Here is a 12,317-nt window from a genome sequence, read left to right as displayed (position 1 = left end):
TCAAATACTGGCTGAACAAACCGATCAATCAGTTTTTAGACCATTTTAAAGGTGTTGAAGGAGGAGTTGGATGTCTTCTGTCGTTCCTTCCTCTTCTCATCTGTTCTTGATTTTCTTTCCTGCTCTGCAGATCAGTGGACCAGACCAGCACTGACCCCTCAGATCATGTCACATATTCCAGAGTAGCTCAGGGACAGATACCTCACAGCCACACAGCTCCTCATCCTCACACCAGACCCACCCCCACCTACCAGCCTTTGCGTCATTTCATTGACTCAGCAGCCATGCACTACCAGCACTGGGACCCCCGGGAGCAGGAAACGGACCGAGAGCACCCCCTGACCCGCCTGGAGAATGCCCTCGCCGAGGTCCAGCAGTGCACCAACCCCGACACTGTTGACGCAGCCAGCAGTCAGGACAGCAGTGGCTTTAGCGACGGCGCCCGGGGGCCAGTCCGCAGCCTCTCGGTGTTGGAGAAAGTCAGTCGATTCGAGCATCGAGGACAGACCGGACAGTCACGCAGTCACAGCACCAGCACCTCACATAACAAAACCAACCATCTGCGGGTAAACTGAACCTTTCTAATGTCTTTGTTCAGCTTTGCACATCGTGTGCTAAATCTTCCTCTTTCTGTGCTGCTTTTTGCTTCACTGCTTTATGTTTTTTGATTGAAGGGAACGGAGAAGGGTCACAGCTCCCCCTGCGGGGCTGAAGACCTCCGACACATGCTGGAGAGAAGCACCAAAGCCCACAGGACGATGAGCTACAGAGGAGGGAGCAGTGAACACATGAAGCACAGGTAGAAAGACCCTTCGTATTACAATTCTTCTAATATTTCTTCCTCTTGCCAAAGTTGATGACACTTGTCTGTGATGTTCAGGACTTCAGTGGATCCTAGTTTAGCCCTTCAGAGAAGCCGGAGCACCCTCCAAGTGGATGCATCTTCTTATGGAGACAGCAGCAAAGACTTTGCCTGGAGACAAGAAATTCAGGAGATGTTGGGTCCCATTCAGGACATTCACACTTACAGGTTAGAGCTCTCCAACAGGCAACAATCCCTCAGAACATGAAGGCTCTGCAGCAGTCTTAGGTCCTTTAGAGGCACATCATCTTTCTGCAAGTCAAAGTTGGAGTGCAGGTGTCAGGAGAATTTCCTAGTAAAAAACCTCAGGAGGCAAAACACTCAGGAATCAGACTGAAGAGAATTTTGATGTAATTTCTTGCGAGAAGAGACAAATGTCACAGTACAACCTCAGCAGGATTGTTCAGGAGTTTTGCCAAAACAATCTTCAACAGATCAGCTTTTTATAGGCTGAATTGTTTTTGAGAACGATCCAGGTGCACGTCTGCACTCCAGACAGCAACGGTCAGATAAGTGGCACCACAGGTCATCCTTGGAACACAGATTGTGAAAATCACACTTCATTCTTTATGAGACAAAACAACTTTTCCAAAGCAGTAGTTCAGTGTCCCCCAACAGAAAAGACTTAGTCTCTGTTAGAAATGATTGTTGTGATCCTCATGTTTGGATCTTGTCTCTAATCAGATCTTACAGGGACTGCTTGAAAGATGCCCAGTCGAAGGTCCTGGGTTCCACCTCCTTCAGACGAAGAGACTTGACCTCCTCAGTCAGCAGCCCACCTCCAGCTGTTCCTCCTGAGGTCTCCTCCTCCAGCAGCCATCAGCCTCCGCCCGTTCCTGTAAAGTTCCACTCCCTCGAGAAGAAAGGCCCCAAAACAATGCCCAAACCCCAGGGAGTCCTCATCTCACCACAGTCTGAATCGCCTGTCACGTCCCCACACACCCCGAAGGAAAGGCATGTGGTCAGTCCGGATGTCCGAGGCCCGAGCCCACCCGCCCTGCCCAATATCCCACCTGTCGGAGCTCCGACTATGTTTCGGATCTGCGGCCGCAAGCGTCTGACTGCTGGCCAGAAGAAGCGTTCGTACTCTGAACCAGAGAATATGAATGAGGTTGGGCTGTCGGATGCAGAGACTGTTGCCCTCTTCAGACGTGGAGGAGGTAAAAGCTGCAAAGCATACGACACGGCTGTGGCCACCGCTAACAGCATTAAATGGTAGCTTGGAGCAGGCAGTGCAAATAAATAGATAAATAAGGCAACAACTACATCACGGGGTAAAAAAAATACCAGTAATAGCAGACATTGGATAATAAAAGTGTGAGTCAGATATAAATACAACAAAGAATGAAGGTCAAAGGTTAAATATGTATCAGCAGGAGGTCAGGCAGGGATCAGCAGAGTTTTTTGGCGAAACTGGTTTTCATTATTATGTTGAGACGATGGGGGGTGTTGTCAGCAGCTGCTGAAAGTAACAAAAAAGTTACTTGTGATCTAACTTAGTTACTTTTAAAAATAAGTAATCAGTAAAGTAACTAAGTTTCTATTTGAAATCCTAACTAGTGATCAGTAATCATATTACTTTTTCAAGGTAACCGTGGCAACACTGGACACAAAGTTATAAGACGTGAATAAAACTGAAACAAAAAAATGTCCCAACCTGGCTCTGGTCTTGGACAACATGAGGCGAGCGCACTTCTTAAATGAAAATACAAAAAAGTAAATTAATTTTGAAAAATATCTTTCAAAAGCTGATTCTTGTTTTTGTGGCTTGTTTAAAGAACGTAGATTTAAGTCTTTGCTCTTATCGAACCATATTGATTCTTTTTACCAAAATACATTTTACTTAATAAATCCAGCTTTCAGTTTGTAGCTCAGTTTATGTTTGTTTACATAACAACAAGATAACATTTATTGAGTCTCTGCTATATTGTGGTAAAAAGTTCAGGGATGCTAGACGTTAGCAACAGAGGCTAACAGTTCTGAGTCACTTGAAGGACTTTTTATAAGTATGAAAGGTATTTTGATGCCACATTTACTCATTGTAAGCACGAGAAGTGAACACCTTGAGATATGTAGTTCATACTAATCGCTGCATTTTCTACGTGTCTCTCAGAAACCAGTGTGGCTGATCGTCGGAAGATGTTCGAACTTGCGGCAAGTCGGGTTGGAGGCGCCGCGCTAAAGCCCGACCACCTCCGGCAAGTTCAACAGGACGCTCTGGCTGAGTATGTGGAGAGAAAGAGAACTGGACGGAGAGATGACGGGGGGCACCGGGGTGGCTCGAGACCCCGCAGTGCCTATCTGGGGCCCGAGAACAGCAGTCATACGGGTGGGTGAATGAGATGGGATGCTGGTGAGAGGCAAGGACAGATCAAATATTATTTCATTTTTTTTCTTGTTCCTCACAGACACCATCAGCCTCTCCTCCGCCTCCAGTCTGCTCTCCCTTCAGGACACCGCTCTGGATCGCAGTTTCTGCTCACCTGATCGGCAAGTGCTGCAGTCCAACCTCTTCTACCCCGGCAGGGTGACCACACCGAGGCCTCCGGCGCAGCCACGGACCGGGTAAACACAACTACCTTCATCCAACATTCAGCCACAAACACCCCGACGGGATGAATTGAAGATCTTGTCTGACAGACCCACAGAGTAACACACACTTCCTATTTAGTACCTCTGGGTCAGATGCTGCTGTTACTTGGTTGAAGGCATTTCCTGAACTACCCCCCTCACAACTTTAGTCCTTAAAATTCTCTGTGTCACACCTCAAATAAATCACCGCGCCATAATGCCTTCTGCTTTTCTTTTTATATGAATCTGATTTTTTGCTGTAACTCTCATGTGTTTGATAACTTCCTCCACCAACACGTCCAGATCCATAGAATCACTGGAGGTTTTGGTGGTGGGAGCTCGGGGCTCCATCCACATGGAAGCGATACCATTTCCAGCAGGTCGTTGTCGTGTTAAAAAGGGTCTAAAGCATGCAAAACCCTAATTTGAATACTCCTGTTGGCCCATGATGTAACTCATAGTGATATACTTTATAAATCAAATGCAAACTGAATGCTCTCTATGCATAAGCTTCCAATGTAGCACACCTTCTGGAGGATACCAGTGAATCAGTCTGTTGGACTATCAGTTTTTGACTGGTTTTCAGAAGACCAACAGGTTTTGCTGGCCGCTGACCCACCTGCTCCTCCTGGTTTCTTCTCAGTTCTCCTGCTGGCTCCAGTCTGGAACTCCAGGATCTCATCCCCGAAGCACAGGTCAGCCGGCAGAGCGGGTCTCCCAGCAGACACCTCAGCCTTGGCCACGATTGGCAGCGTGCAGAACATCCGGCAGACCCGGGACTGTCCAAGAAGCTGAACGGGGCTCTGCAGAGAGCCGGCTCAGTGTCTGCTGAGAACCTCCTGGAGCGATCAGACCAGAGACAAATCTTCCCCCAGCATCACCGATCGCGCTCCTCCCCCACAGCAGAGAGGACGAACCAGGTAACTTCAAGTCTCATGAATCCACGTGAGATTCACTGTAGGACAAAAACAACATCGGATTCTGAAGTTTGATGATTTTATAAAAATGAGCACTGCCTCTCAAGAGCAGCACAGCAAAAGGCTTGAACAGTTAATCAATCAAAAACTGGATTAGCAGTTCGCAACTAAATAAGTTAATAGGTCATTTGTCAGTACAAAAAGAACATGTTTGAGAGTTTTAACGATTCTGTGCCACTATTTTATAAATCTTCAAAAGCTGAAGAGATATTTTGGTTTGGTATTACACACAATTCTTTGTGTTACAGGACCTGGCCCCGGATGATGTCAGGATGTTTGGTGTCTTCATCTCTGAGGCTGGACGCTGCGCGCTGGCTGCTGACGGGTATGTTCCACCTGTTCTCTGCACAACTTCATATGGCAGACGATATACTCAAAACCAAGTTTGGACTTGAAGACTGATCAAATCTGTCCAAGACGGTAGTGTATGACAAATAAAAAACATCCATCCATCCATCCATCCATCCATCCATCCATCCATCCATCCATCCATCCATGTCTTGTCTGAGGAGGGCGATTTCTTCCCTCATCTCCCTTTTAATGTCCTCTAAAGGTTTTTAGTTTTGAGTTCCTGTTTGAGGTCTTTAATATTGCCACCAATGTGACCGATGGCCTTCGTGGTTTCAGCATGCTCCACTTTTTCAGGTGTGCTCTCGTCGCCTCGGCCATTTTACTTCCTCAGCAGACTGTGCTTTTCTTTGAGATTCTTCTGCTTCTTTGCCCTCTAATCTCTGACATTAAAACTTCCGGTTTTGAGTTGCTCTGTTATTGTTTTGACCAACTCAGACGAGCTAAAAACTAGGTGACCTACTCATCCGCCATCTTGCAGGAAGTGCCTTTAGAAAGCATTTCAAATTAACCACAGCAGACCAAAGTTCTGTATGAGGGAATAAATAAGATGTAAAAGTGCACAATTCGCACCCTATAAAATTGATAAAAGACACAGACAATACAATTCAAACAAATGCAGTTCAAACTAATTAAAAGGATAACACATGGGTAAAATAAAAAGCATTAAACGATAAGTAAAACTATAGACTAAAAGTCAAAGGCTCACATGGTGTGGGAGGCCAAAGAGAACAGGTGGGTTTTAAGATGTTTTAGAAGCTTGTCTGATGGACAGAAGCAAGTCATTCCACAGCTCAGGGGCAATGACTGCAAAGGCTCTTCTAGATCACAGTCCTTTTTCTCTTTTTTAATACAATTTTATACAGTGTATATTTTGTTTGATTTTCTTTTTTTTTTCAATAACCTCTGCAGTTTCCACCAGGAGTGTTTCAGAACCGCAGAAGTTTGTTGACTTTGTTGCTTTCAGTCATTTCTCTTTAATCTTAGACTTCTGGTTTGAAGTAATATTGAAATAAAGATGTGAAATATGATCCATCACCAATAAAACCAAAGGCAGGAGTGCTTCATCTAAATGCACTGCGCATTGATCAAATCTTGCAATTCAGTCAGTCTTTTGTTTTTTTTTTAGATCGTGAATGTCGATGAATGTGTGAGACTTCGTGCAGCGTGAGTTTCTGAGACTAAATGGACTGAGACTATTTCCAGGGAAAAGAGTCAACGAGAAATAATTTTCCATATTAACACATTTACAATTTATTGCTAAATCAAAGAAAGAAAGCTGCTGCTACACACAAGCATCGCAGACCTTGTTGAGTGAAGAGTAATACAGCTCAACAAACAACAAATATGAAACGGCACGGCCTCCGAGGCCAACACCTGGTCCTCCACAAGCAGCCGGGGATCCAAAGGATCTGGAGTTTTCCTGATTCTCAGAGTTGGCAGAAGCTTTATTTTCTAAAAGGACCTGATAGGTGTGTTAGAAGTGACCCAGAAACAGGCTGCAGACAAGGTGACTGTTCTCCGGTGACTGAGCCAATCCCATCAAGGTTGAGCATTTCTTGAGCTGAGCTATAGTGAGACTTTACCATGCAAGCTGCTGTGAGGGCTCCAGTTTTTGTTCAGTTTTCATGTGTCCCTCACACTTTCAGACATCCATTCATCACCTCACCATTCTCGTTTCAGTGCGAACGCCTTCCAGCCTGCCGGACCTTCTCCAGGTGAGCAAACTGAAAATAAACTTCCAAACAACGCCAACCTTATGGCTTGCTGCAGAGTTTCTCTGACTCTCTGGTGTTCTTGCAGACCGCGGCTCCCCCCACACTCCCGTCCCTCGCCGGGAACGACAGCGGAACAGCGAGCGGCAGCGTGCCCTGAGCTCCTCCTCGTTAGCGGCCTCCGTCGGCCTGCCTTGCCCCTTCTCGCCTCCAGGGACGACGGGTGGAGGTGGAACCGAGTGGCAAGCCGGCGAGAGGCTGAGTCAGGCCAACTTTGACAACATCACCTTCCCACAGGTGGGTGCAGGCGACGGAGATGGGAGCGAAGATGTTGAGACTGCAGTGATGGACAGACAGACAAGACACAGTCTGAGTGAAGCCAGTGTATTAGAAGAGGCGGTGGACCCGTTCAGAGGCAGAGCCTTCAGTCTGGAGACCAGAAGAGACCGAGTCAGACCAGTTTCCTCTGTCACACCAACACCACATGTACAACCTGCTGGGGTCACGTCCTCCCCTCCTCCACCCCCACATCCGTCCACCACACAGCGCCTGTCCTCGCTGCGGATCTCCGAGTCCAGCCTCTTCGACTCCATTGACCAGCAGCAGCCGGAACTTTCCACAGGCGTACCAACGCAGGCGGACTTTGATGAGGTCTTTCTCCAGAGTCCTCGCCACCCTTCACCTTCACTGCCGATCAAAGAGACGATCATCACGGAGGACTTCCCCCCTCCCCCTCCCCCGGTGCTCTTTGAGCAGGCAGCAGAAAGGTTTGTTCTACAATATTTAGATGGTACTTTCTGGTCAAGGGTTGTTAAACATAAGGCCCATGGGCTCCAATAGCCCACATTCACCATGACGCCATATCCCCCCGTGCAAAAAGCACCCTGGGATTGTCTGTGGTATGGGTGCTGAAGACGGGCGGACGTGCTGCAAAGATTACAGCCGTCTGGTGGTGAAGGGGGCAGTTTTGCCCATGCCTGTGTGAATCAGTATTTATACACACATACATGGCGGCAAGTACCACAGAGTATCCCACAACGCACCGCGGCAGAATTCCATAGCATGATTGCGAATATCGTCTCTTCTGCCAAACCATCAAGCAAATGGGAAACATTTCAAAGAAAACAGAGATTTTTTTGAACAGATTAGTTGGGAGTCGTGTACACGGTACACCACTCAGATATCAGTGTTGCTGCCACGAAAGTTAGCAAACTCGCCGTAGTCTTAAAGCTATGTTGTCAGTGTGAGATTGGAAAAACACCCATAATGCAACAGCTGTAGAAGGTTTTTGGACATTTCACTAAGGTTTCAATTATCCTTAAGTTGAGGTTGGAGTCATTTTCCATAGTCAGTTTGTTTTTGTGAAAAGATTTCATCAGGTATACTCTGAGCCACAACAAAGAAAAACTTTAAAGCTTAAATTTGAAGGTTATTATGGCACTATTTTATCGGTGTGTCCCCCTGAAGATATACTTGGACTGTATTGTGGCCCCTGACCTAAAGTGTGTTTTGGACACCCCTGGTCTAGACTATGAGTTAGACCTCTCCCGAAGAGGGATCCAGGTGGTTCCAGAACATTCTGTGAATTTGTTTCTCAGCTTTTAGCCGACCATTAACCTTTTTCTTAATCCCAGCAAAAGTCTCTTTTCTCTCTTACAAGTTTCTCAAAGTGTCAATAACATAAGACTCTTCTCAACATTAATCACATGACTAAAAAGAATCGTTAGGATTCAGTAATGTTGCCTAATTCAGACGGTATTTAACTGACCTTGCTTTTCATATTTTTCTTTGCTTTCAGCTCTGACTCAGAATTCTTGAACGATTCCTCAGTTCCCATCAGGAATCCTTCACTCCGGTCTTCTCCAGTCGTCCCTCCACTTGCTGTCTCAGCTCCGCCTGTGTCCAGACCTCAGCCGCGGGTCTCCATCATCGATACGTCCATGGTGAATGACGAGCATCTAGGTCTGGAGTACCTGCCACTGCCCAACAGGGAAAAGACCCCGGAGGAGCAGAGAGTGGAGGAACTGTCTCGGAAGCTGGTGGGTTCCTAAAGTCCGTCGTCACAGTGGCTTTAAAAACACTGTGGCACTTTTAGAACATGATGAAGTTTCTTAGTGTACAAATAGAAAACAAACATTTGAAGGGGTCATTCTACGCAAAATTCACTTTCTACAGTTTTTCCAAAAGTACTAATCGTCCCCATACCTGGACTGACGCCCCAGAGGTGAAGACAGTCTGTCCTCTCTCTCCCTGGCTTGTTTCAGTTTTTAAAAAGTGTGTTGCTCCAACCAGCCAATCATAAATCAAACCCTATATAGTGTCATCAGGGGTTTAGCCAATCCCAGTCAAGGTAGACCCTCCCTTTGACTCCTCCCACAATTAGGCAGCCCTGCTGTGGCACATGGCACCACGAGAGGAAGTACTTCCTCCTCTTCCGAAGATGGGCATGTGTGGGCGGAGCCAGTCCAGCTCACTCTTTTCTGATAAAATATCAGAGGCAACACAACTGTTCTGTTTGGATACATTCCTAAAAACTATCTTGCCGTCTGTTGTCATGAGTTGTTGAGCTCTTTCCGACCACACCATGTTCTATTTCTGTTTTTTAAACTGCTTCATTTGCTATTAATACTTGTAACTCTGTTTTTCCCAGGTGTTACTCGATCCTTCTCTGGCACCACTTTTGGGCGCCTCGGGAGGAGATTCCACTGTAGACATAATGAACGAGATCTTCCCAAACTGCAAACTCGGCAGCAAATTGCAGCGTCGGCACAGTATGGACAGAAGGTAAGTCTGACATGGAGATTACTTTGTTAAAACGCAGTAATGTATGAAACGGAGCAAATTTTGTTGTTCAGGACTGGTAGTTTCTGTCTTAAAACCATCTTTGATAATCACAAAATTTTGTGATGAAGTGCATCAAAAAGTGTCCAGGTCATTAATGTTATCCAGAAAACTGTGTTTGTTGATTGTTTTGTTTTGTTTGCAGCTTTGAAAGCCAGTCGTGGTTTCTTTACAGTATCAGCTGGCGTTTGTGTTAATGGCCTTTCAGAAGCATTAGTGTTGTTTTTTACATGTCAGCTTCTTTTGTCCTTTCCATTAAAAGGTGCTTGAGTGGCTCACTGCACCACCTGCTGTTTCAGATTGGTATTACAACATAAACCACTCTGAATTAGTTTTCTGTAGAAACCTGTGCAGCACCACCCAAAGATTAAAGTGTGTGTGTGTGTGTGTGTGTGTGTGTGTGTGTGTGTGTGTGTGTGTGTGTGTGTGTGTGTGTGTGTGTGTGTGTGTGTGTGTGTGTGTGTGTGTGTGTGTGTGTGTGTGTGTGTGTGTGTGTGTGTGTGTGTGTGTGTGTGTGTGTCACCATGATAAACTACATGTTTTACATTTATTTTTATACCTTTTTCTGTTGTTGAATCCTGATTTTAAATTGCACGTCTTCTTTTGAACATAATAGGGAAACAGAGAAGCTTTAGCAAAAGGTTATAAAAATGCAGTTTTTCAATTAGAAATGTTGGTTTTTATCGTCTTTATTGTTTGTTTGCTTTTGTTTTTCTACCTATCAAAGAATCGGAGATGTCTTCTGTGATCCAGCTCAAAGCAAAGAGACCGACGGAGGAAATGAGACCAATTTCGATGAAGAAGAGAAAGATCTCAATACCAGAAAGGTAAAAGAAACACATTTATCTTTAGAATTATTCCACAAAAGGTATTAGAGAACACTGGTTCATGAATTCAAGTCCACGTTCAGCTGAGGAATCATAGTAATCCAACCTCAAAGAATCAAGCATGGATCTATTTTAGTGGATCACTATGGTGTTGGTGGTTGTCCACCAGGTGGAGCTGTGCGAGGCCCTGAGGAGCAGCATGGCCGCCCTGCAACGGGAGAAGGAGGCTCTGTGTGAGGAGCAGAGGTGTCACCAGGCTCTGGGGGCCAGCGTGGAGAGCCTGGTGCAGGAGCAGCTCAAACCCAACGAGAGGGACAAGTTCAGCATGTTCATCGGTGCGTCGTCCGCCCGCTGCGTCACACACACACGTCACACACACGCGTCACACACACGCTGCAGCTCCCGGACTGGGTAACTGACCTGCTCGCTGTGTTTTCTTGCTGCAGGAGATCTGGATAAAATTGTGAACCTGCTGCTGTCGCTGTGCAGCCGGCTGTCCAGGATCGACAGAGCTCTGCTGGAGCTGCAGAAAGCAGCGCTGCCAGCAGAGGGCGCTGCAGAGGAGAGGGTGAGACAACGCAGCACATCAGGAAGCTGTTCTGCAGCCACAGTGTCTGTGATCTGGTCCTGCAGCCTTCCGGTGGGGAGTTTGCATGTTCTCCCTAGTCGTAGACCTGTTGATGCCCCGCTTCACAAATCAGCAGCAAATGTGTCTAAAAGTGCTTCATCCTGAGTAACAATCACAGATGTGTGTGACAGTTCCACTTCAGACTTGAAGTTGACCGCCTCTGTGTCGCCCTCTGCAGGAGTCCCTTGACCACAAGCGCTCTCTTCTCCTCCGTCAAACCGAAGACGCCCGCGAGCTGAAGGAGAACCTGGACCGGCGGCAGCGAGTGGTCCATGGCATCCTGTCCGGATACTTTCCCGAGCCCCAGCTGCAGGACTACCGCCGCTTCGTCAGCGCCAAGCCGTCCTTCCTGATTGGCCAGCGCCGTCTGGACGACCTGCTGCGGCAGGAGGACGAGCGGCTGGAGCGGCTGCTGGAGGGCCTGCCGCCGGAGGTGGCCGAGGCTCAGCGCCGGTCCTCCATGTTACTGAGCACCGCCACGCCCGCGCCGTGCTCCTCCCAGCTGCCCGGCCTGGCCCACACGGTCAGATCCACCACGGTCACGTCGTTGTGAAACAGGAGACAGTCTCTTCCTCAGATCAGACTCTTCAGGAGCTTCATGTGAAGGAAACCCTCACCTTGAATGTGCTTCAATCTGATTGTTGGACCAACGACTTCTGCTCACTTTGCTCTGAAAGATTCTTTAAAGTCCAATTTCAGGTGGGAGGTTAAAGGAAGGACAGCTCCACTTGCACCTCTTTTTTTTTTATTTTTGCATTTTTCTGTTTTCCAACTCCTATCAAGTAATATTAGGTATGTTTGTGTTAAATGTTGTTGTTTTTTATTGGCCAAAAGTGTCCAACCAGCAGCCTTCAGGGTGTTATCAGTGATTTGAAGTGCGCAAACTTCCCTCATCATGAACTCCCAAAGAGGAAGAAGCCCTCACCGTCTGTATGACCCAGTCACTTTTCAGAGACTCACCACGCCTGCTTCAGCACTCGCACATGTACAGGCAATCTGCAGAGAATAAATTAACATCAAATCTAGAGGGGCTGTGTTTAATTTCCTGCAACAAAACATGGAAAATGCACAAAACGGAGAAGGTGGAGGCAAAGCTCTATCAGGGAGTATAAAGACATGCAGGATGCTTACATATGCATGCTTGGTTTCACAAAAATATTTGAATGCAAAAAAAACATGAAATACACAGATATATGTATTATGTGTTTATGTGTGTAATCAAAAAATACAAACAAATACAGCACAGCATATCAGTGGAGCAGATCACAGGACCAGCCTCACAAATCAACAGATATTTACAGCCACAGACAGATCTACTAGAGAAAAGTATGTAGATATGTACAGTGGTTTGACTATAACAGGAAGGACATTCAGAAATGTAGTGAAAATTATAAAACTTTTGAAAACAAGGGCTATTCTGTATACTGTAAATATAAATATTAGTGCTGTCAAAAATAACGCCTTAATTTAATTAATTGATTCGTTAAAAAACTTGTATGTAATTAACGCAGTTTTGTTTACTTTTTTTTTTTTACTTCTTTACTGGAG

The 12,317-nt window shown here is 46.2% G+C and overlaps 1 protein-coding gene across 1 annotated transcript in view; it reads left to right on the top strand.

Moving 5' to 3' along the window:
• shroom3 (shroom family member 3) overlaps nucleotides 1–11,793 on the top strand; it is a gene marked incomplete at its 5' end in the record, with an annotated part of 72,627 nt that extends 60,834 nt beyond the window's left edge. Inside the window, 16 exon segments of the mRNA XM_080477033.1 lie at nucleotides 131–566; nucleotides 675–799; nucleotides 881–1,030; nucleotides 1,547–2,022; nucleotides 2,976–3,191; nucleotides 3,271–3,427; nucleotides 4,077–4,353; nucleotides 4,659–4,735; nucleotides 6,442–6,476; nucleotides 6,562–7,240; nucleotides 8,272–8,512; nucleotides 9,124–9,257; nucleotides 10,042–10,141; nucleotides 10,311–10,476; nucleotides 10,588–10,709; nucleotides 10,948–11,793. Of these exon segments, the coding sequence (XP_080333159.1) occupies nucleotides 131–566; nucleotides 675–799; nucleotides 881–1,030; nucleotides 1,547–2,022; nucleotides 2,976–3,191; nucleotides 3,271–3,427; nucleotides 4,077–4,353; nucleotides 4,659–4,735; nucleotides 6,442–6,476; nucleotides 6,562–7,240; nucleotides 8,272–8,512; nucleotides 9,124–9,257; nucleotides 10,042–10,141; nucleotides 10,311–10,476; nucleotides 10,588–10,709; nucleotides 10,948–11,322 (3,766 nt within the window). The 3' untranslated portion in view covers nucleotides 11,323–11,793.
• Between the last annotated feature and the right edge of the window lie 524 nt (nucleotides 11,794–12,317).

Source organism: Lipophrys pholis (assembly GCF_963383615.2).
Source record: "Lipophrys pholis genome assembly, chromosome: 12".
NCBI lineage: Eukaryota > Metazoa > Chordata > Actinopteri > Blenniiformes > Blenniidae > Lipophrys > Lipophrys pholis.
Note: the sequence above shows the minus strand (reverse complement) of the source record. Positions and strands in the feature narration are given on the sequence as shown.